This window comes from Ictalurus furcatus, chromosome 7 (genome assembly GCF_023375685.1).
Source record: "Ictalurus furcatus strain D&B chromosome 7, Billie_1.0, whole genome shotgun sequence".
In the NCBI taxonomy this organism is placed as follows: Eukaryota; Metazoa; Chordata; class Actinopteri; order Siluriformes; family Ictaluridae; genus Ictalurus; species Ictalurus furcatus.
In genome coordinates, this window is record NC_071261.1 from 27,733,902 (window position 1) to 27,759,795 (window position 25,894).

The 25,894-nt window shown below is 36.5% G+C and overlaps 1 protein-coding gene across 1 annotated transcript in view; it reads left to right on the plus strand.

Moving 5' to 3' along the window:
• The first annotated feature begins 3,054 nt into the window (after positions 1–3,054).
• The window catches only part of LOC128610729 (carcinoembryonic antigen-related cell adhesion molecule 5), a 31,673-nt gene continuing 8,833 nt past the window's right edge, over positions 3,055–25,894 (plus strand). The window contains exons 1-7 of the mRNA XM_053630146.1: positions 3,055–4,102; positions 9,681–9,793; positions 10,886–10,918; positions 18,459–18,533; positions 20,692–20,766; positions 22,932–23,006; positions 25,169–25,243. Coding sequence (XP_053486121.1) covers positions 9,763–9,793; positions 10,886–10,918; positions 18,459–18,533; positions 20,692–20,766; positions 22,932–23,006; positions 25,169–25,243 — 364 coding nt within the window. The 5' untranslated portion in view covers positions 3,055–4,102; positions 9,681–9,762. The remainder of the gene's footprint in view (positions 4,103–9,680; positions 9,794–10,885; positions 10,919–18,458; positions 18,534–20,691; positions 20,767–22,931; positions 23,007–25,168; positions 25,244–25,894) is intronic.

Consider the following 25,894-nt stretch of genomic DNA (forward strand, 5'->3'; position numbering starts at 1 on the left):
ATCAGAAACTGAAGACCAGTAAAATAAAAGCTTTGTATACAGTACTATGTTCACCTAAACTGGATATTTTATCTGCTAGTCTATTGAAAATTGTTAACAGTAATCAAGACGCAAAAAGGAGGAAAATCCTGAGACTCAGTGGAGTTTCAGTGCCACTGCGGCCTTCAGCAGCACCAGGAATCTGTGGAACTGTCACAAATTCCCCCTCAGTGCACAGCGTGTGTCCTGCAGTGAGTGCTGCTGTGCTTTTGTTTATGATTTACTTTTGTTTCAGTTTTTAGTTCAGTCTTTACACTTTTCTCATTGTTGGTCTTTTCCCTAATGTGCACATCTGTTCTAAGTTTATCCCATGATTTGTTTGTCTTTTTATACCCTGATGATTCTCACCTTCCTTGAAATCTTGTAGAGTTTACTAGTGCAGTAGTGAGCCTTAGTTTCCTGTTCCTGTATAAATCTGTTTGTCTTGTGCGTGCTTTTTTATTTGGATTATGGATCTGCTTCCTTTGACGTTGCCTTCCTGTACTTTGACCTCTGCTTGGAATTATGTTGAAGATTATTGGTTCTGCCTTAACAAAGAACACAGAGTTTACTCACTTGTGTCCTGTCTCATCAGAAACAGACAGATAACACACACAAACAGCAACATTCACACCATCAGACTGTAATGGGAACAATATATTTGCTCCCTTAGAGAAAGTTTAAAATTCATGTGTCTCATTCCAGGCCTTTTATTAACAGCTCTAACAGTAAAACTGACTATCTGTCATGATGGAGTCCATGGATGGATACGAATGCAAATGGAGAACAGGAACAAAGACTCAGAGAAACAGACGTGAGGACAGAAAAAAACAGAATACAAGGACAACCAGAAACTAGGCAAATTATATAAACAAGGCTAGAAATACTTAAACTAGCAAAAAGACTATGCATAGTACAACCACCTTCAAATGAAAGTAAAGCAATAAACACAACGCTCCAGCAACAAAGGACCGAAAACAGGGAACTAAATAGGATAACTAATCAAGAAAAACAACAAACAGGTGAGCATGGTAAAACAGGAAATAAGGGAGACAACAGAAGAAGAAGTTCTGCACAGACAGTCAGGGTGCTCTCTAGTGGCCCTGGATGGAACTGCCCCTGCAGACCATGATATGATCTGCTTAAACCTTAAAAGACTTGTTACTGAAAAAAAAACAAAGCATGTGGAATATATTCACTCTCCATTGCATTCAAAACAGTCTCTTAGGCCAGCTGCTTGTGCATATGCACAAAACTGATGCCATTTTAAATATTTGTTAGATAGAATACAGTGATGAATTTAAAATGCACAACACATCTCCTTGTGTTTATGGCTCCCTATGATTAATAATGAAAATTTTCATTTCATTTCCCAGAAAAAGTGGCTTGTAGACTCTTGAGAATGTCAAAAAAAAAAAAAAAGATCTCATACAGGTGATTCCAACTTTCTCTGAAAGGAGCACATGTACACTGCTGCTTAGGTGATACTTTGAACTTTGATACTTTGAACTTTAATCCATTAGTCCCTTGTGTAAATATGGCAGTTCTACTGTGGAGTTGGAACTGCAGCCCAACATTGACTGATGAATCATTTATATGTGTTCATGAAGATTTTGTTGAGTGCATTTAAAATGTGCTTATTGACCAACATCACTTAAGCATTTTTTGGATGACATTTAATTTTACATTATCTTAAGATAACACCTTTTTCTCTCTCTTTTATGAGGTGATAGAGACGTCTAAAGCAAGATATATCCCTATAGTGATTGACACAGTAAGTCTCAAGTTCCAGCTGTTGAACAGATGGGATTTTCTTATTTCTTTTTCATTATTATTTTATTTATTTAATACGAGCAGGTAATACAACACAACCACACACACCTCTCTAGACTGGTCAGTTATTATAAGCAGATATTCTTCTGTTTATGGAGGAGATTAAATTTACCAGGGCTCATTAATACTCTCTCTTTTTTTCTTTCTCTCCCTGTACTGTAGGAGGTTGAATGCGTTTCTATGAAGACTACCCATTCAATAGTAATATAAAAAATCTTATCACTATTGACCAAACTTCATTCTTGGGTTAGACTGAGCAGTTGCTTGCATTCATTGATATTCACTTGTTATGAATGCTTCTGTGAATGTCTTAACTCTTAGAGTTCATCCTTATGGACATTTTTGTTTTTTTGTTTGTTTTTTTCATCATTCTGTCTGTGTTAATGCAAACAGCATAAATTTTGCAAAAGGTGTGTATTGTTATTAGAATTTTAATATTTCACCCTCATTTGCTTTTATAAATTTATTTTAAACTAGGTACACAAAATAGTTACACTCAGGACCTTAAGGATAAAAACGTCCCCATTGAAACCCATTCAAACTGCAATATTTAATCCTGTGAGGTTTAAGCATAAAATAATGCATTCTGTGTTAATAGGCTTTTGTTTTGGTTTCAAACATTGGATTTTTGTTTTGTTTTATTTTCTGAAATGTGTACTATTTTCTCAGCTTGCCTCTGGGGAAAATACATGCTTTTCCTTTTTTCTGATTCTACCGTATTATAGAGTACTGCAGACCAATTGAATAAATGATGCAGCCATAATTGTGTGTGTGTGTGTGTGTGTGTGTGTGTGTGTGTGTGTGTATGGATGTCAGAGTTATGGTTTGTATGTGTATACTGAAAATTTTATGTGTGAACCGTTTGAAAGAAAGAAATTATATTGTACTGGAAATCACAAATCCCACCCCGTGTATACAAGTCAAAGAAGGTTACTGAGCTTTGAATATTTTTGAATTATGTAAAGAAAACAGAGTTTAAAGGGTTACAATTCTAAAAATGAATGAACGTTTGGTAATTATGATCAGAACTCAAGCTGGTAAAAATGAAAGTCAGTGAAAGTGGGAAAAAAAAATTATATATAATATTTCTATGACAGTTTCATAATTAATGTTGTTGTTAATCATTGACATGGGTTAACATAAGATAACGTTAGCTTGTGAGTAATTATGTATTATAAATAGAAGCATGAAAAAAAATATTAATACATATGTACTGTAAATGTATTCTACGTTATGGGAGCATATCCCCCTTCTCTACAAAATTAAACACAGAAAAACTGATTAATGCTGTCGCTCCATCACTTCCCAGAAAATAAAGTGCTACTGTAAAAATACTCAATGTAGAAATCACTGCACATTTATGCTTTAATATTTACTGAAAATTGATACAAATATAGTCCCTGCTGCTGTCTGTCCCACTTAAACCCATTCAATTCAATTTTTTTATGGGATTTTGGTTAAAAGCCTGAAATAAGGCCCGTGGTGAACAAAATATTTTCATGTTTTATTCTATGACATAAATACACCAGTAGTACCACACTCAGGACTTTTTAAAAAAGATTTAACGTGTATTTAAAAAGGCGATTGCTAACAATTTGCTAAATGTGACTAAAGACATTGTCAGGGACATTAAACGTCATCACGCCGAACAGGAAAAAACTTTGCAGATAAACTAGTTCAGGTGTGCAGCGCACAATTCCCAAAAAATGTGGATGAAGATTCATCCACTGAATAAATCTGTATTATGGAAAATGTTTTTAAATCAAGTTTAGAAAAGTCGACGCAAGCTTGGTGGTGGTGACGTTGAAGTCAAGCGACCGTAGTGTAGTTAGTTTACAGCATATTGTTAGGTTTTTATTTCTGGCGATTGTATTAGGCTTCAAGCTTCATAAAACGTTGTTATGTTGGTTTGTGAAAAGTATCTTGATGGACAAAACGTGTTAGTATTGTAAAGTTTTGTTGATCACAGAGCTTATTTTCTGTGATAATCCAAAAGCCTATGGGAAAATCCTATTGGGTTTTTGTCGAGGGAACAAGAGTGATGCTAACTTCCGGGTTCGAGTACGACATGACGTCATCCCAGCGCCACTCTATTGAACGCTACATGAACCACGTGACTGCGTGGCGGCGAGATCAAAGAGTGTCGCCACTCTCTTTTTCAACACACACACACAGAGAGAGAGAAAGAGAAAGCTCGGATTTTTTCTTCACGACTGGTAAATAAAGTGTCGTTGTCCATCTGCAATTATGAGTAATTCCTATTTTTTGCCGTTTCATGTGTTGTTTTTTTAGTGGAATCACATTGTTGCTGTATTTTGTTTAGTATATTTTCAGTGGTTTTGTTTGGATGTATGTTGCACTCGTGTGTTTTTCTCCCTGTAATAATTTGGATCGGACGAACCCGTACATTTCCGGTATGAAGGCAGATTTATGTGTGTTTTAGATGTTAGTGTAGTTCTGTTTAAATTGTAATTGTGTTTGTTTTTGGCGGACTGGGCCTCTATTATGTAGCGGTGCTCCTCGTCGTCATGGTTACGGCAGAATTCCTGCTTCCAGTTTCGTTTTGAGTTGTTCTGCGGTTTCCAGTTCTCTCTCCATCTTGTATTTCTCACAGACTGGGAGGTTTGGGTTGTTGGTGTTATTGTGTTGGTTTGTTAATAGTGTTTTTTATTATCATTATTTTATTATTATTAGTTTGACTGTCTTGTTTTATGAGTATTTCTGTTTATTTGTTTTTTTTCCTTCTGTTTAGTAACCATCATATGAACTGAAGTGACCTCGATGCAGTCTGTATTGGTTCTGGTTCTGTTGGCATTGTGTCCCATCTCTGAACCCCTGCATGACTTACATTTATTTTCTGTCTTTTGTAGGAGCTGAAGGTTGGGGATGGATCTATTGGTGCTGTTTTTGCCTTTCACTTGTGCTGTGTTGTGCTCTCAATATTGTATATTTTGTGTGTGTGTGTGTGTGTGTGTGTGTGTGTGTGTGTGTGTGAGGTGTAACTCCTTGCTTGGTGGGCAGATCGTGTCCATCCTTAACCTACTCCCTGTGGGTAAATCTCGGTTCCTCCATTAGGAAGTTTAATGATTATTTCTGATATTCAGATGACTTGGACCATACTGTATATTATAATTACACTTAATGTGTGACTATCAGTGACGCGTCTTCATGGTTTGTTTCACTGATCCATTTTTAAAAATGTATTTATCTTGTGGGTTGAAATAAATAAATCTTTATATTTTTGTATATCTAGGTCTCCTGCCTATCACTACCTGTGTTGCTCTTTTTGTGATCCTATTTAGATTTAGTAAATATTCCCAGGGTGGCGTATTTGTCGCTTTCTATTTAGCACTTGATCTATTCTCTTTGCCCCCGATGCCACACAATGAAAAACCCCCATCTCTTTTCATCTGTTACTGTCACTTATCTCATGACCATATTTGACATGGGTTTGTACAGTTTCACAAAATTAGGAAACGTCCAGGACAACCTTCTCAAATTGCAAAGAGTTTATTGACTGCTGAAGAGTCAACATGGGGAAACTCCTATTCCTTCCTGAAGTCCTTTTAAATGTAACAAGATCCATGTTCTTGTCTCTCTATCTTCAGATAAAGCCCATGAACACCCATGTTCATATCACTTGTTTCTCCTCTTATTCTTAAAAAGATATGGTAAAAATTAATGATTGTGTGTCGTTGTACTGGTGGTGCATCAACTGGCCTAAATCCTCAGTTAGAAAGAGCAGCAGCTGAACTCCAGATGACATTGAATCGCTTTATTTCTTATTCCAGTGTCAAATTAATTATTTAGTGTTGCACACTGAATAGTAATATTTGTGGTTTCCACAACAATGAAAATGACTTCCGGGGCGCCTCCAGACTGCAGACCCAGTGCTTCTCTGCTTGTGTTTGTCCAAGTTGTTTTCATTACGTCTAAGTTGCATATGTGCTTGATCACTTGATGGGACAGTGAAAATGAGAATGGAGTTCACTGGAAAATCTGTATTCACGTGCATTTTGATTTTCTCCTTAATTTTGGAAAACCTTTTGACACCTGGAGAGAAAGGTGTGGGCACACCTGTGAGGATTTACTCTCGGGAATTTTTACTGTCACTCAGTTCAGTGGTTAAGACGTTGGACTTCTGATCAGAAGGTCGTGAGTTCAAATCCCAGCACTGCCAAGCTGCCACTGTTGGGCCCTTGAGCAAGACCTTTAACCCTCAACTGCTCAGTTGTATAAATGAGATAATTGTAAGGGCATCTGCCAAATAGATGCATGTTTAGCTCGTATTAATGTTAATACAGGCCCTGATGGCTTGAGAGGGAAGATTTTAAAAGCTTGTGGAAATCAACTCAAATGGTCCCTTACACAGTTATTTCAGATATTATTTAATGATCACAGAGTACCACATATGTGGAAAATATCTATGATCATACCTATCTCTAAAACATCAGGGGAAACACTACCTGAAAATTTTAGACCACTTGCATTGACTTCTGTCTTGGAAAAATGTATGGAAAGAATTTGTAAGTAAACATGTTATTTCTTCAGTGTGTAAGATTTTAGATCCATTGAAGTTTGCATATAGACCATACCGGGGGACAGAAGATGCCACAATTACTTTAATTGATTTTATTGTAAAGCATGTCCAGGACTCTAAACCTTATGCACCAGCATTTTTTACAGACTTCACCTCAGCCTTTAATACAATGCAGGTTCATTTGCTTCTATCATGTCTGTATAATGTGAATATAAATTCCGCTTTGGTACATTGGATCAAAGATTTCCTCACAGATAGACCACAGGGAGTTATTATGAATGGCATATTTTCAAATGAATTGGTTTTAAATACAGGGGCACCACAGGGTTGTGTGTTGTCACCACTCTTATTCTCCATATATACCAATGAGCTACAAACTAAGAGTAATACAGCTGGTCTGTTTAAGTATGCTGATGATATGGTTATGGTGCAACTTTGTTCTAAAAATCAATTAATGAGCGAGCAAACATATCTTAAAAATGTGATTGTTCTTGAAGACTGGTGTAAACTGAGTGCCTTGCACATAAATGTATGGAAAACAAAAGAGATGATTTTCAATTTTAATTCTGGTGAACAACATGTGTTAGGGAAACTAAAGTTAAAGGATCAGGTTGTTAAGATTGTGGAACGTTTTAATTATATGGGAACTTATTTGGATACAAGGTTTAGTTTTTGTGAGAATCTAGACAATATTTTAAGGAAAGCAAGTCAAAGGTTATTTCTTATCTGTAAACTTCAGAGTTTTGATGCTATTTTTTAAAAGAGTATTTTAATGTTTAATATTATAGGCTGGTGTGGTAACTTAGGAGTGAGGAATAAAAATAAGTTTCAGAGGATAGTGAGAATAGCAGGAAAAATAATAGGACGCCAGCAAACACAGCTTGATAAACTGTATTTGCTGCCAATACACAGAAGAGCAAAAAGGATTGTATTTGAGTCCACTCACCCACTTAACTCAGAATTTGTAATGCTTTCATCTGGGAGAAGGTATAAGGTCACAAAATATCTTAGAAATGTGTATAAACATTCCTTTATACCAGTGTCAATTAGAATATTAAATGAAGAGTAAGCACTTACTCTTACAAAAGAGTAAGCCACACAGACGCACCAGTGTTGCAGAAGCACATGAAAGCAGAGCCATGACTTTAGGCAAAAGTTTTTAAGATTCTAGTGATTTGTACATGTACTTTTGATCATGAACAGAGTGGGAATTCTCTAACTGTAGGAGGAAAGGTCTATTGCTGTGACTTGTGGTGTTAAAAAAATATATATATATATTTAATATTAAACCCATTTTGTCTGTATAATAGCACATTGAACATCTAGAATGGCAGTAGACAGCTGTTTAGACAGGTCTCAAGATGATGTGTGTCAGATTTGGTGACTATTGGACAAAATTTGAAGTAGTAGCAAATATGGCACTTAGATGGAAGCATTTTTGGCATGTTATTGTAACGTTTGACCAGTAAGTGGTGCTGTCATGAAATTTGATGCATAGCATCAGGGCATGGGCCTGGAGATTTCTACCAAAATTGTGTCAGTGTGCAAGGCAGTTGCTGAGATACAGCCTCACTTTCTGCTTGGCAGCTTCAGTGTCAGATTTGCTGACACATTACTGGCAAACCATTTGGACTATCCACATTTGGACTATCTATAATGGCTGTTGTGTTTTTGCTTTCCTCAGCAGTGTGAGTTAAACAGAAAGAGAGAGGAGGTGCTAAACTGTTTTCACACTATTCTCAGGCTAAAAGGCTGAAAGATGCACATACATGTATTGCATGATGCTACTTAAAACATCCATGGAAGGTCCAGATGACTTGTAATGAATAATGAAATAAGAAAAAGAGAATATATTGTTATTGTGAATGAAGCTGATTCACACAGATATAAATCAGTCAAGTCTATGTCACCATATACTGTAATAAATAAAAAAAAGAGCTTATATCATTAGATAATATACATTTACCCTGACTTCATGAGTATACAGTGTATTAAATATAAAACATGACGATAACTATTCATATGTGAAGCTCAGTACCTCAGTAAAGCAACATTCCTTGCTGCTATATAATGTTTTTTACTTGCAGTACCTTGTACAGCCAGTAGGTTCACACAACACAGCCGAGCTCCCTGTAAACAAAAACAGTTTATGTCCACAGCTCAGCTTCCTGCTACATTGTGTAGTCTTATCTGAAAACTGTAAACAACTGCAAATTAGCTCATGTCAGTCATTTCAGATCTGATTTACATTTTAAAATAACCATTCATATCTAGCAACGAATGTTCTGATTAATTGACATTATTACACAAAGAGTTTACTCTTCTTTGTTCTTCAGCAAATAAGTGAATTTCACTTTAAATGATGTAGCAGTTAAGACATGGAACATTATTGTGGTTTGGTTTCTAATCTAGTTCAGCTGTGTGGCTTTAGCCAGTGAGAAACGAGGAAATGCTGTCATTCACATTCTCAGTGAAGCCAAAATTAAAACATCCACACCTGCATGTTCTCACTGCTGCTGGTTTCTGTGGCATGTGCCATGGTTTTCAGCACAAACACTACCAACACTCAATGAGATGACCTAATAACGAAAGAAGAACATACAGTAGTGAGCTTTAGTTCCGTCTTCATGTGTAAATCTTTTTTTTTGTCTTGTGCCTGCTTTTCAATTTGGATTATGGATCTGCTTACTGTGATGTTGCCTTCCTGTATTTTGACCTCTGCTTTGAATTATGACAAATATTATTGGTTGTCTCTTAACAAGGAACACTGAGTTTACTCACTTGTGTCCTGTCTCATCAGAAACAGACAGATAACACACACAGACAGCAACATTCAGACCATCAGATTGTGAATGAAACAATATATTTGCTTCCTTAGAGAAAGTGTAATTCATGTCAGTTTAATTTAAGTCAATTCATGTCTCATTTCAGGCCTTTTATTAACAGCTCTAATAGTAAAACTGACTCCTTAAATACTGATCAGTTGCTGTTATTAGTGTCCGCATCAGCAAGTTTCATGTACAGAAACCACAACAGCGCTTGCCCGCTCTGTACTTCCTCTTTCAACACATATTGTTTTTAGACTCCCACTATATTTGGCTATGTGGAGAGATATGTCTTAGACCATTGCTATTATATAGATAATGCACATTATGTGTGGTGAAAATATGTTGCATGTAATGAATACTAATAATCATCTAAAGCATGAATTTCCACCTGAATTCTCTCTCTCTCTCTCTCTCTCTCTCTCTCTCTCTCTCTCTCTCTCTCTCTCTCTATCTATCTGAAGTCTGATTGGTGTTTAAGACCACAGGAAGTGTCGAGGCTTTAACACAGACACTTCTCATTCAGTCAGTAATCAGTGTGACAGGATGGAGCTCCGTCCACTCTGTGTGTTTCTCTGTGAGTAAATGTTCTCTGTGTGTCTTCATTACAGTGATTGGTAGTGAATTAAGTTTTGAATTAACGGCTGAGAGTCCTGTAATCAGGTTGTGTGTGATTATTTGATTAGTCTGTAGTTAAGGTTTGATACTGAATTTAGCGTGAACTGTGCATTCTGCTTTGTTGTGGTGTGTTCACATTCAACCCAATTTATTTTATGAGTAAAATATTACATAGTCATTAAACAAACACTGTTTTCAGCAATTGCATCCTGGTGTCTCTCACGTGTGCAGAACATTAAAGCTGATCATTTTAACTGCTGTTACACATTGGTAGTCCGTATTTGTTTAAGATATTACATTTTATTCTTTATTCTAAATTTGTTTGGAGATAGTTTCTGTACTCTATCATCTGTAAAGAAAGTGGAGAAAGTTGCTCGTGTAGATATATTGTAAAATGCTGCAGGGCTTAACATTTAGCAGGAGACTGTGCCAAGCAGACAGGAAATCAAGTGACAGTTTCTAAATGAGAGACATTTATATTAATAGAGACATGGCACTGTGTTCAACAACAGAACAGATGCTGCTTTGAATAAATCTATTTGTGATTTTAAGATCATTATAGCATATAGAGTGTGAAATCATATAATAACAGGTACAGACTGATTAGAATTTTTATACAAATTCAGCTCTGAATGACACATTAGTGCAGGCTGTGAAACAAAGCAGAGGTTTATATTAAAGTTTCACACCCTTCAGTTTTTGTAACTTCAAGTGTGAAAAAAGCAGACACTGATAAAGGGGAGCAACTGTTTATATCTGCTATAAGTGATACGAATTAACTTGAAAAGTTTAAAAGTACAGCATGTAGTTCATTAATAAAATTATTTATTGCTTTTGTTGGTAAATTGTTGAGATATATTGTAAGAGTAATCAAACATGCCAGAACAGGAACTAATGGGAAAATAAACTATTTTGGGATGGTAAGAGTAAACCTGCTTCTCACTGAGCCACGTCATACCACCCTGTTCTTCATTATTTTCCTCTAACAGCACACCCCCAAGTGTTTATCCCTGTTTTAAATTGTCCTTTCTGTTTCCCTCTGAACATTTAGTGATGACTGGACTCATCCACTGTACACAAACAGGTGATTAATGTACATTTCATTTATTCATTATTCATTTACCTTAGACTCTCAAGCATGTTAACAAGGTTTATTTAAATAGTTGTAATATAACTGGGTGTTTTTCAGTGAACACAGAATTACATTTTACTCGTGTAATACCATTAGTTGTGAAATATCTTACTGAGTAGGAACAGAAAATTACTTCAAAAGTCATAAATGCAGTGTTCATTAATGTCATTAAAAATGGTGTTGGGTTTGCCAAAAAGCTCTATTTTGCTTTCATCTGACCATAGAACCCGATTCCATTAGAAGTTCTAGTAGTGTCTGGCAAACTGAAGACGCTTGAGTATGTTTTTGGATGAGAGTAGAGGTTTTTTTTTTTTCTTGAAACCCTTCCAAACAACTTGTGGTGATATAGGTGACTTCAGATTGTAGTTTTGGAGACTTTCTGACCCCAAGATGCAACTAACTTCTGCAATTCTCCAGCTGTGATCCTTGGAGATTTTTTGGCCACTTGAACCATCCTCTTCACAGTGCAATGAGACAATATAGACACACGTCCAATTCCAGTTTGATTCATAACATTTCCAGTTGACTGGAACTTCTTAATCATTGCCCTGATGGTGGAAATGGACATTTTCAATGCTTGTGCTATTTTGTTATAGCCATGTCCCATTTTGTGAAGCCCAACAACCTTTTGATACACATCTCAGCTATATTCCTTGGTCTTACCTATTGTTATGAATGACTAACGGTATTTGGCCTATGTGTTACCTCATATTTATACCCCTGTGAAACAAGAAGTCAGGGTTGAACTATTTCCTGTTCCTATACATATATTTCTTCCGTAAATGGAAGTGAGACCAATCAGACAGGGTTTAGAGGAAAATACGTGGAAACACTCATGTCATCCATTGACGTGCTCTAAAAATTCCTGAAAGAACTATGAGTTTCACTTTGTAGTATATTTTTGGTAGATTTGATAGGTTTTGAAAGTAGTGTGAAAGTAAAGTAATTAGTAATCTGATTACTTTTTGCATGCATTAATCAGTAATGTAATCAGATTACAATTTTAAAGTAGTAATTAGCAATCTGTAGTGGATTATTTTTTTGAGTAACTTACCCAACACTGTCCATGAGAGCAGAGTATTTTTGTGTTGTTTTTTTTTTTAAACAAAAGATTAAACAATAAATACAAATTTTCACAGCTTTCTTTGCTCATTTTTACCAAGGGTGCCAATATTAGTGGAGGGCTCTGCATGTATATGAACTGTAATGGGTCCAGGGTGTCAGGTAATGAAGAGGTGATGAAGCCTCTGACCAGCTTTCCAAAGCACTTAATCACAACTGAGGTCAGGGCTACTGGATGATAGTCGTCGAGGCAGGCAGGCTGGGGTTTCTTTGGGCAGGGACAATAATGGACTGTTTGAAGTATGTGGAGATTACCGACTGTGCCAGGGAGATGTGGAATATCTCCATGAACACTGGTGCTAGCTGGTCAGCACAGGCTCTAAGGACCTGACCTGAGATGCCGTCTGGTCCTGCTGCCTTCCTGGTGTTCACTCTACTGAATGAGTTCCTCATGTTGTGCTCTAAAACGATGGAAGTGTTTCCCTCTCTGACCCTCTCTGTATGCATGCTTCCATTCGTTCTCTTAGGCCTGTTTCACACTGGATGTGTAAGCAGAGCAGAATCAGCATGCATTTAATAGGTTAGAGCATTCACGCCGCAGGCCGAGGCGGTGCAGCAACACATAGCAGGAACAAAGCAGAAGTGCTGCGTCTATTTTGCTGCACTGCTCACGCTGAATTAAAGTGACAGTGCATGCTTCCTCGTCAAAATAAATATGGGTTGACATGAAAAATTAGCAATTTCACCTTATAAAAAACATATAAGTCATGTCTACTATGTTTCACAGTCACCATGTGACTTTCAGCAACTGAAAACACTATTGCCAGGAGTTTTTTTTTTGCCCCAATCACAAAAGCATGTTTAAATGTTTTAAACTAAACTCATCAAAAAAAGAAACGTCCCTTTTTCAGGAGACTGTATTTTAAAGATAATTTTGTAAAATCCATATAAGCGTTACAGATCTTTATTGGAAAAACAATCTTTTTCATGCTTGTTCAATGAACCATAAACAATTATTGCACATGCACCTGTGGAACAGTCCTTAAGACACTAACACTTTACAGGTGGTAGGCAATTAAGGTCACAGTTACAGTAATACTAAAGAGACCTTTCTACTGACTCTGAAAAACACAAGAAGAAAGATGTCTAGGGTTCCTGCTCACCTTCGTGAACATGCCATAGGCCTGCTGCAGGGAGGCATGAGGACTGCAGAGGTGTCCAGAGCAATAAACTGCAATGTCTGTAATGAAAGATGCCTAAGACGGTGCTACAGGGATACAGGAAGGACAGCTGATCGTCTTTGCAGTGGAAAATTACATGTAACCATGTGTCCCCCCAGACGTGATCGAGAACTTGCAGATACCTGGATGGAAGAGTGGAGGAACATCTCACAGCAAAAACTAACAAATCTGGTGCAGTCCATGAGGATGAGATGCACTGTAGTACTTAAAGAAGCTGTAGGTCACCAGATACTGACTGTTACTTTTAATATTGACCCCCTTTTGTTCAGGGACTCGTTATTCCATTTCTGTTCATCAAATGTCTGTGAAACAGAGCAGGTGAATGTGAGAGGACATTTCTTTTTTTCTTTTTTTTTTGCTGAGCCTTCAAGTCTAGCTTTAGTTGAAGATTACTTTTATCATGTAAACTACATATATGCAGAATTTTACATGCTTACATGGTATTTGTGGGACGGGGAACACTATCACATCACAGCAGAATATTGTTCATAAACAAAAGCACGTGATAGGCGTAACAGGGGAAGAATTTTTTTTATTTGAAATGTTTCTGTGGCCCTTTTGTTGGCACACATTCTTGTATTTGCTGTACACAAGCTGTGGTTCAACTACACGATACAATAGATGCCAATGTGAAAGCACAATAGAAAGCGTGCTGCTTCAGCTCTGCTCTTGCATCTAGTGTGAAACAGGCCTTAGTGATGTTAGCTCTGTTAGCACTACTACCATTGTTAGCATCGCTAGCTAGTTGCAGCCTCCAAGCGAGCCCAAAAAGTGTTCAGCTCATCTGCCAGATTCAGTGTTCTGGAGGATGGTGTTTTATAGTTGGATGGTTTTATGTTGGTATGTTTACGTGACAGAAAGTAAGTGCACAAGACAGGTCTTAAAAATGCCAAAGCTCAATGCCCTAAACGCACATTCAATCCACACTATATATAACACCACAATTACCAGAGCGGTAATTGAGGCTAAGCGTAGCCCATCATTCATCACGCACAGGAACTCGTATGTCCCGAAATCGAGGAAAACTTTCCAGTGTAAGTTAAGTTAATTCGATATTACTAGAGATGCACCGATACTAAATTTCTCAGCCGATACCGATAATTGATTATTCAGAGTGATATCGGCTGATACCGATAACCGATACCGATAGTTCTGCCTTTTATACTTTCTTTTAAATTAATAATAATTAATTCCACAATACTGAAGGAAATGCAAATAAAAACTTTATTCTCTCCATTTCAACAAGTTGTTTCACAGTAACTGGTCTCATAAACAGAAAACACATGACTCAAATTAACATTAACACATGAACTAAATTCTGAAGATTAAAGTAAGATTTCTTAACTTATTGAATGTTATTAATTCATATTAACATTGACTGAATTCTAAAAAACCTCCTGATAGACTCACATTCACTCATCACAAACAAAAACATTTCTACTTCATCACTGAACATCAAACTGGTAATATATAATATCAACTTTTTTATATATTAAAATTAACTGGATATGAAATATACTACTCTATAAATATATTTTTTTCTGTGCAATATATACTTTTTTGTCAACTCATTTTCATTTAAATCTTTCAACGCTGTACTGGCACTTTAATTCAGCGCAAGCAGCTCGGCAATAAACAAATTAGACGAAATAAATTTAAACGTGGAAACTTCACTGCTGCAGCGTCCGGTGTAAAATTTTAGCAGTGCAGAGCTTACAAACTGCTGTTTTGTCATAATTCCACACAAGAGACATCATCTTTACACACAGCACGAGTTCTAGGTGTTTTTTCTCCCTCTTGATGTGTGTGTGTGTGTGTGTGTGTGTGTGTGTGTGTGTGTATATATATATATATATATATATATATATATATATATATATATATATATATATATATATATATATTTCTTTTATGTTTTTGTACTTTTTTTAATTACTTTTCATAACTTTTATTTTTTTTTAAATAGCTTTTATAAAACTACATAATGGACAGGTATGGAACATGAATGATCAAAAATGCTTCTGAACACTATATCTACTTTGAACAAGAGAACTAGGCTGTAATAACATGGACTATTTCTAATAGACTATTTAAGACTGAAAACATTCACATAAGAATAATTTTAAGAATGAAGAATAAATTGGGATGAAGGGTGCGTCTCGTTATCCATGACATTGTTATATCTCCGGCTCTCAGCCCCTCACTGAACAGAGCAGACGCAGAGAGAGGTGTGAGTGCAGAAGGAAAGCAACACTTTGCGCTTGCAGGACAGTACTGCCGACATTTGGAAAGTCGTAAGGTTTGTCCAAAAAGTCGCTAGATTTGTCACTAGGCTTTTTTTTTTTTTTGCAAAAATGTTGCAAAAAGGGGTCTGAAAAGTGGCTACGTTGGCTACACTGGTCTGCACTGACTGCTAGATAAAAGGCAGGCTAAGCTCCACCTCTCACCACCAAAAAGAAAATACAGAGGGAGAGGGAACGTGCGGTTTTTCATTTATGCACATTCTTTTTGAAAAGTAATACACAATACACTGAGAACCCAAATGATGCCCTGTCTGTGTTTTTTCTTGAAAACAATTTGCGCCCCCCTTCCGATCTCTCTGCGCCCCCCTGGTTGAGAACCACTGCAATATTTGACACAATGGGGGGAGTAGTATTTCCTCTGCAAATAGTTCTAATATGTTTATTGTTACACTTTCTAATATCTAACTTTCTAAAGGAGTAAAAGCTATAGAATCTTCTTTTTTGTGGATTGGGGTGTGTGAGAAATTTCTAAATAGTGATCTTACTCCTCCAGGGATGAATCTCATTACTTTTTCAAACTCGCAACTTGTAACTGATGTAATCACAACTGTTCAAAAACTCTGTATATGTTAAAGATCCATCCTTCTTAATTGTATAACCCATCGCATGTCTTTTTCAAACCAAACTTTTAGGAAAATATTTTTTTCTTGTATTATGTTTTATGTGTCTATTGTTCCAAATGGTATATATGTGAGGTGATTCGTTTGTAGGTTCAGATCCAAATAAGTTTCATTTGTAGTTTCCCCACATCAAAGTTGCATTTCAGGAAAAATTCTAGTCGACCAACTTGCTGAAAAATGAAATGTGGGAAAATATTCCATCCACATAGTCTTGTGAAATGTTTTTTTTTTTTTTTTTTTGGTTTTTAATAATTTTGTATCCATTTTAACCTTATTCATTTTCATTGGAGGTTTAGTAGTCTAAGGCATTAGGCGTTTTTTCTTGGATATTTACATATTATATATTTTTTTCAAATAATGAGGTAAATAATGAGAGACTCTGACTCTTTAAGATACTCCTTTTAAACCCAATCATGTTACTGATCTGTTGCCAATTAACCTAATTAGTTGCAAAATGTTCCTCTTTTTCGTTAGTAACACTTACTTTTCCAGCCTTAAGTTGCCCTGTCCCAACTTTTTTGAGACTTGTTGCAGCCATCAAATTCAACATTACCTTTTTTCCCCTTAAAATGGCACATTTCCTCACTTTAAACATTAGATATGTTTTCTATGTTCTTTTGTGAATAACATATGGGTTTATGAGATTTGCAAATCACTGCATTCTGTTTTTATTTACATTTCACACAGCGTCCCAACTTTTTTGGAATTGGGGTTGTATAAAACTGTCTTCTAGAATAAAATCACTATAATCAATTAGATCTAACACCAGCTGAATATTTTCACAGATATGCCTACCCTTCATAAAACCATAAGACTGACACTCATCTATGATTTGATTAAATCCTTTTTTAAGTCTAATACTAAAGCTAATATTTTTGCATCATTATTATTTAAGGTTATTTGTCTCCAGTTATCTAATGATCAGTTTCGGAATTATAGTTATTAGACCCCGTGTCATTGTGGTAGGAAATGAGGTACTTTCAACTGCATCCTTGAAAACTAAAAGTAAAAATGTATAAATATCATCTTGAAAAGCTTGGTAGTATTCACTTGTCCATCCATCATTACCAGGGGATTTGTTCTCGTTTAATTTTGCAATACTTAATTTTATCTCATTTAATGTTATTTCTGCATCACATAAATTCCAGAATTCATGTTCTTTATAGCATGTTCTTTAAGGGCATGTGTCCACACATGTTTGTTTCCCTGTGGCTAGAGTATTTTCAATTATTTGCAGTGGGAGTGCTGTGTATTTTAAAAAGCATCGTGACGATGTGCTGAGCGTCTATTCCACACTGATCTCTGTGTGCTTGGTGTTTTTTCTGGTCGTTGAGAATTGAAAAAAATTCAACTTTCGGTAAAACGCAGTGCTTGTCACTGTCACGTTTTTTAATCATACTTTATTAAGAAATTTCAAGTATTCATTACATCAAAATATCAGTGGTTACAATATTAATATAGACCTATACATTGTTAAAATTTCAAAGAACATAATGTATATTTACATGAATATTTACACTTTGCCAGCTATCACGTTTAAAATGCCCCATGGGTGTTTATTTTTTCTCCTTTTCAGTTGTCCTTTGTTGTTTTTATTCTCTTATGATCTGTTTAAACACAACCTCAGCAGAAATATGGGATTGTTGCGTAATTATTTTGCATCTTGTTTTCCAGATTTTATTATTCACTGTGCAGATTACTAGCCAAAGAAAAATGTTCACTTTCTTAGGCAAACTTTCAGCAAAAAATGTCATGCCTTATAGATTTTTCATTTAATTTTATATTTAGCTATTCCAATATTGACCATATTTTCCCATATCGCTGCTGATCATGGACAACAGGGGCGGTTCTAGACCATTTTTATGTCCCTGTCTGTCATCTCAGCCCCCATAAAACTACCAACTATCAAACTATCAAAACCTCTTTTATTTTCAAAAAATAAAATAACCCCAAAATTCAGGACACGTCGATAAGAAGAAGAAGAAGAAGAAGAAGAAGAAGAAGAAGAAGAAGAAGAAGAAGAAGAAAAGACTAACAGGCAATTTGATCCGAGGTTTTCTTTACGGTTTTTATTCTCTTTTATATTCTGCGCATGCGCGGTAGCTCTTCGTAAGTGCGTCGCCAGCTATCTACAGTACTTCAATAGAGAAGCGTGCAGTGGCTGTGCTGCAGAAAAACAGATCAGTCCAATAAGATACAACATTCAGAGACATGCTTGCTTTTTTATACATGGATATACAACGTTTTTTTGTTTTGTTTTTTACAGGACAAGGAGTGCAAGGGGGGACAAACAGAGAGACTGAAGGGGTCACAGGAGACGGAGAGATGAAGCCAGAGACAGGTAAGAAATGATGAAGAACAGAGTGAACATTTTCTAATGTTCTCACAGCTAAGAACACTTTTACTGCTCAGTGTTCACAATTCAGTAGTAGTATTCCAGAAAATATTTTCTAGTTTTCTGTTTCCCTAAAATATTTAATGTACAAATATGCCATTTTCATAGTCATGATAATCTAGCAGGATAATTAACCCTAAAATAAAAGTCCTGACATTATATACTCACCCTTACAGTATGTCATTCCAAAACATCATAACCATTTCCATTTTAAGATCAGTAATTAAAGGGGTCATGATTGATTTCTGTCCGTCATGTTTGGAGAACCAATGCAGGTTGTAAAATGTTTTGCTATTTGTGTTTTACTGTGTATAATTATAAAGGCATGGTTGTGTTTTGTGTCTGTTTCTCACACAAAAGCATGCCTTTCACATAAAAAAAAAATATTTCATTCAGCCCATCACAGTGGTTCTCATTTAAAGAGAGACATTTCATTAAAAACGATGCATACAGACAGTCTTCTGTCAGTCAAACAGTATACGTGTAACGATTTGAGCCGTACTGCAGAGTGCAAGACTGGTAGCATTGCATCAGTTATAAAATTTTAGTATCGACTTGGTACCAATTTAAATATCGGTACTTTACACTTACTATATAGTAATATAGTGGTCCCGTTTTACAAAGAGGCACTAATTAGGAAATTGTCTCTAGCTTAACATCCTCACTGAGGCCTAAGCCCCCTAAGGATGAAATCCTAGAACCGCCCCTGATGGACAGTATATTAAAAGATGTTCATTTGTTTCATTTTCATTACAATCATTAACAGGACATTTTTTATAATAGGACATGTTTATAATCATAAAGTCAAGGTTCTGTTTTGTGTCTATTTCTCCCACAAAATCATGCCTTTCAAATAAAAAAAATAATAATTTAGCCCATAACAGTGGTTCTCCTCATTTAAAGAGATACATTTCATTAAAATAAGATGCATACAGTGTCGTGGAAATTAGACAACACTCGCAGACTCGTCCTCTCAGGTGAAGTAGTTTATCACAGAATGATGAATACAGGATAGAAGATGAGAGTGCTCTGAGCGCTTGTGCTGAACATGTACTGTATATATGAAGCACAGGGCACGATACACTTCTATGTACCGATAAGGAGCAGTTTGATGCAGTTCAAACAGGCTTTGTTTCAGGGTCTTAGCAAATGTGCAGACGAACAGAAAAACATCTTTGTGTCTCTGTAAGTAGATAAACATTCTGTACTAATCTAAATGACATGGCATGACCTTGTTACGACCCGGTCTAGATCAGGCTGCAACATACAATAAAATAAAAAAAGAAAAGGGTTGGCGAGACCAACATTGCGTTTGTTTTGTTTATTCTCCAAACGGAGCACCTTTTATACACACAGTGGTTTCACTCTTCAGAAGCCGGTCAGGCCAAAATAATAAACAAAAATACCCTCTAACTTTACCACAAGAAAACTAACTAACCTACAAGAAAAGAAAACAAAAATACACCGTCTTCTCTCACTCCCTAGCTAACCCAAAACCAGGAGAAAAGAAGAATCAACACAAATGGCGCGACTTCCTACAAACCACTCTTAACCGTGCACTATTTACAGATATGACTATTAGTGTGTTACTTAACAAAATAATATATACATATATACACAAGTGTATCACATGAATCGTAATGGGGCAGGGCATAAACAAAGTCCAATCAGGCATAAGGTCATACACAGGCGAAAAGCACTTCTCTCTACACACAATGGCAATGATCTGCCCTGGGATGGAGACTGACGAGGCTTAAGTACACTTCCGGAAACATGCAGGCAACCAATCCTGTCGTACAAGGCCGGGGCAGGTGTGGACAAAACGTGATCATCCATTAGCAAGCCGGAATGTGACGCATGCAGTAGGCGGGGCCTAGAGAAGGGGGAGGAGACAAAGTAATCCCATCCCACCACTGACAGACACACAAATGGCACATAGAGCAAACAGAAATACACTGGATAACGTAACAACCTTCTTAGGCGTGCATCCTTGCGCAGGCATAGAACACAACTTAATTCATGAAATAAAAGACAATTTCTCTCACTCAGAGACATGCTCGCTTTTTATGGATGGATATACAACATTTTTTTTTTTTTTTTACAGGAGAGGAAGTGCAAGGGGGGACAAACAGAGAGACTGAAGGGGTCACAGGAGACGGAGAGATAAAGCCAGAGACAGGTAAGAAATGATGAAGAACAGAGTGAACATTTTCTAATGTTCTCACAGCTAAGAACACTTTTATTGCTCAGTGTTCACAATTCAGTAGTAGTATTCCAGAAAATATTTTCTAGTTTTCTGTTTCCCTAAAATATTTAATGTTCAAATATGCCATTTTCATAGTCATGATAATCCTTTAGCAGGATAATTAACCCTAAAATAAAAGTCCTGACATTATTTACTCACCCTTACAGTATGTCATTCCAAAACATCATAACCTTTTCCATTTTAAGATCAGTAATTAAAGGGGTCATGATTGATTTATGTCCGTCATGATTGGAGAACCAATGCAGGTTGTAAAATGTTTTGCTATTTGTGTTTTACTGTGTATAATTATAAAGGCATGGTTGTGTTTTGTGTCTGTTTCTCACACAAAAGCATGCCTTTCACATAAAAAAAAAATATTTCATTCAGCCCATCACAGTGGTTCTCATTTAAAGAGAGACATTTCATTAAAAACGATGCATACAGACAGTCGTCTCTCAGTCAAACAGTATACGTGTAACGATTTGAGCCGTACTGCAGAGTGCAAGACTGGTAGCATTGCATCATTTATAAAATTTTAGTATCGACTTGGTACCAGTTTAAATATAGGTACTTTACACTTACTATATAGTAATATAATGGTCCCGTTTTACAAAGAGGCACTAATTAGGAAATTGTCTCTAGCTTAACATCCTCACTGAAGCCTAAGCCCCCTAAGGATGAAATTCTAGAACCGCCCCTGATGGACAGTATATTAAAAGATGTTCATTTGTTTCATTTTCATTAAATCATTAACAGGACACTTTTTATAATAGGACATGTTTATAATCATAAAGGCAAGGTTCTGTTTTGTGTCTATTTCTCCCACAAAATCATGCCTTTCAAATAAAAAATAATAATAATTTAGCCTATAACAGTGGTTCTCCTCATTTAAAGAGATACATTTCATTAAAAAAAGATGCATACAGTGTCGTGGAAATTAGACAACACTCGCAGACTCGTCCTCTCAGGTGAAGTAGTTTATCACAGAATGATGAATACAGGATAGAAGATGAGAGTGCTCTGAGCGCTTGTGCTGAACATGTACTGTATATATGAAGCACAGGGCACGATACACTTCTATGTACCGATAAGGAGCAGTTTGATGCAGTTCAAACAGGCTTTGTTTCAGGGTCTTAGCAAATGTGCAGACGAACAGAAAAACATCTTTGTGTCTCTGTAAGTAGATAAACATTCTGTACTAATCTAAATGACATGGCATGACCTTGTTACGACCCGGTCTAGATCAGGCCGCAACATACAATAAAATAAAAAAAGAAAAGGGTTGGCGAGACCAACATTGCGTTTGTTTTGTTTATTCTCCAAACGGAGCACCTTTTATACACACAGTGGTTTCACTCTTCAGAAGCCGGTCAGGCCAAAATAATAAACAAAAATACCCTCTAACTTTACCATAAGAAAACTAACTAACCTACAAGAAAAGAAAACAAAAATACACCGTCTTCTCTCACTCCCTAGCTAACCCAAAACCAGGAGAAAAGAAGAATCAACACAAATGGCTCTGACTTCCTACAAACCACTCTTAACCGTGCACTATTTACAGACATGACTATTAGTGTGTTACTTAACAAAATAATATATACATATATACACAAGTGTATCACATGAATCGTAACGGGGCAGGACATAAACAAAGTCAAATCAGGCATAAGGTCATACACAGGCGAAAAGCACTTCTCTCTACACACAACACCATGGCAATGATCTGCCCTGGGATGGAGACTGACGAGGCTTAAGTACACTTCCGGAAACATGCAGGCAACCAATCCTGTCGTACAAGGCCGGGGCAGGTGTGGACAAAACGTGATCATCCATTAGCAAGCCGGAATGTGACGCATGCAGTAGGCGGGGCCTAGAGAAGGGGGAGGAGACAAAGTAATCCCATCCCACCACTGACAGACACACAAATGGCACATAGAGCAAACAGAAATACATTAGATAACGTAACAACCTTCTTAGGCGTGCATCCTTGCGCAGGCATAGAACACAACTTAATTCATGAAATAAAAGACAATTTCTCTCACTCAGAGACATGCTCGCTTTTTTATGGATGGATATACAACATTTTTTTTTTTTTACAGGAGAGGAAGTGCAAGGGGGGACAAAAAGAGAGACTGAAGGGGTCACAGGAGACGGAGAGATAAAGCCAGAGACAGGTAAGAAATGATGAAGAACAGAGTGAACATTTTCTAATGTTCTCACAGCTAAGAACACTTTTATTGCTCAGTGCCCACAATTCAGTAGTAGTATTCCAGAAAATATTTTCTAGTTTTCTGTTTCCCTAAAATATTTAATGCTCAAATATGCCATTTTCATAGTCATGATAATCCTTTAGCAGGATAATTAACCCTAAAATAAAAGTCCTGACATTATTTACTCACCCTTACAGTATGTCATTCCAAAACATCATAACCTTTTCCATTTTAAGATCAGTAATTAAAGGGGTCATGATTGATTTCTGTCCGTCATGTTTGGAGAACCAATACAGGTTGTAAAATGTTTTGCTATTTGTGTTTTACTGTGTATAATTATAAAGGCATGGTTGTGTTTTGTGTCTGTTTCTCACACAAAAGCATGCCTTTCACATAAAAAAATATTTCATTCAGCCCATCACAGTGGTTCTCATTTAAAGAGAGACATTTCATTAAAAACGATGCATACAGACAGTCGTCTCTCAGTCAAACGGTATACGTGTAACGATTTGAGCCGTACTGCAGAGTGCAAGACTGGTAGCATTGCATCATTTATAAAATTTTAGTATCGACTTGGTACCAGTTTAAATATTGGTACTTTACACTTACTATATAGTAATATAGTGGTCCCATTTTACAAAGAGGCACTAATTAGGAAATTGTCTCTAGCTTAACATCCTCACTGAGGCCTAAGCCCCCTAAGGATGAAATCCTAGAACTGCCCCTGATGGACAGTATATTAAAAGATGTTCATTTGTTTCATTTTCATTACAATCATTAACAGGACATTTTTTATAATAGGACATGTTTATAATCATAAAGTCAAGGTTCTGTTTTGTGTCTATTTCTCCCACAAAATCATGCCTTTCAAATAAAAAAAATAATAATTTAGCCCATAACAGTGGTTCTCCTCATTTAAAGAGATACATTTCATTAAAATAAGATGCATACAGTGTCGTGGAAATTAGACAACACTCGCAGACTCGTCCTCTCAGGTGAAGTAGTTTATCACAGAATGATGAATACAGGATAGAAGATGAGAGTGCTCTGAGCGCTTGTGCTAAACATGTACTGTATATATGAAGCACAGGGCACGATACACTTCTATGTACCGATAAGGAGCAGTTTGATGCAGTTCAAACAGGCTTTGTTTCAGGGTCTTAGCAAATGTGCAGACGAACAGAAAAACATCTTTGTGTCTCTGTAAGTAGATAAACATTCTGTACTAATCTAAATGACATGGCATGACCTTGTTACGACCCGGTCTAGATCAGGCCGCAACATACAATAAAATAAAAAAAGAAAAGGGTTGGCGAGACCAACATTGCGTTTGTTTTGTTTATTCTCCAAACGGAGCACCTTTTATACACACAGTGGTTTCACTCTTCAGAAGCCGGTCAGGCCAAAATAATAAACAAAAATACCCTCTAACTTTACCACAAGAAAACTAACTAACCTACAAGAAAAGAAAACAAAAATACACCGTCTTCTCTCACTCCCTAGCTAACCCAAAACCAGGAGAAAAGAAGAATCAACACAAATGGCGCGACTTCCTACAAACCACTCTTAACCGTGCACTATTTACAGATATGACTATTAGTGTGTTACTTAACAAAATAATATATACATATATACACAAGTGTATCACATGAATCGTAATGGGGCAGGGCATAAACAAAGTCAAATCAGACATAAGGTCATACACAGGCGAAAAGCACTTCTCTCTACACACAACACCATGGCAATGATCTGCCCTGGGATGGAGACTGACGAGGCTTAAGTACACTTCCGGAAACATGCAGGCAACCAATCCTGTCGTACAAGGCCGGGGCAGGTGTGGACAAAACGTGATCATCCATTAGCAAGCCGGAACGTGACGCATGCAGTAGGCGGGGCCTAGAGAAGGGGAAGGAGACAAAAGAATCCCATCCCACCACTGACAGACACACAAATGGCACATAGAGCAAACAGAAATACATTGGATAACGTAACATCCTTCTTAGGCGTGCATCCTTGCGCAGGCATAGAACACAACTTAATTCATGAAATAAAAGACAATTTCTCTCACTCAGAGACATGCTCGCTTTTTTATGGATGGATATACAACATTTTTTTTTTTTTTACAGGAGAGGAAGTGCAAGGGGGGACAAAAAGAGAGACTGAAGGGGTCACAGGAGACGGAGAGATAAAGCCAGAGACAAGTAAGAAATGATGAAGAACAGAGTGAACATTTTCTAATGTTCTCACAGCTAAGAACACTTTTATTGCTCAGTGCCCACAATTCAGTAGTAGTATTCCAGAAAATATTTTCTAGTTTTCTGTTTCCCTAAAATATTTAATGTTCAAATATGCCATTTTCATAGTCATGATAATCCTTTAGCAGGATAATTAACCCTAAAATAAAAGTCCTGACATTATTTACTCACCCTTACAGTATGTCATTCCAAAACATCATAACCATTTCCATTTTAAGATCAGTAATTAAAGGGGTCATGATTGATTTATGTCCGTCATGATTGGAGAACCAATGCAGGTTGTAAAATGTTTTGCTATTTGTGTTTTACTGTGTATAATTATAAAGGCATGGTTGTGTTTTGTGTCTGTTTCTCACACAAAAGCATGCCTTTCACATAAAAAAAAAAATATTTCATTCAGCCCATCACAGTGGTTCTCATTTAAAGAGAGACATTTCATTAAAAACGATGCATACAGACAGTCGTCTGTCAGTCAAACAGTATACGTGTAACGATTTGAGCCGTACTGCAGAGTGCAAGACTGGTAGCATTGCATCATTTATAAAATTTTAGTATCGACTTGTTACCAATTTAAATATCGGTACTTTACACTTACTA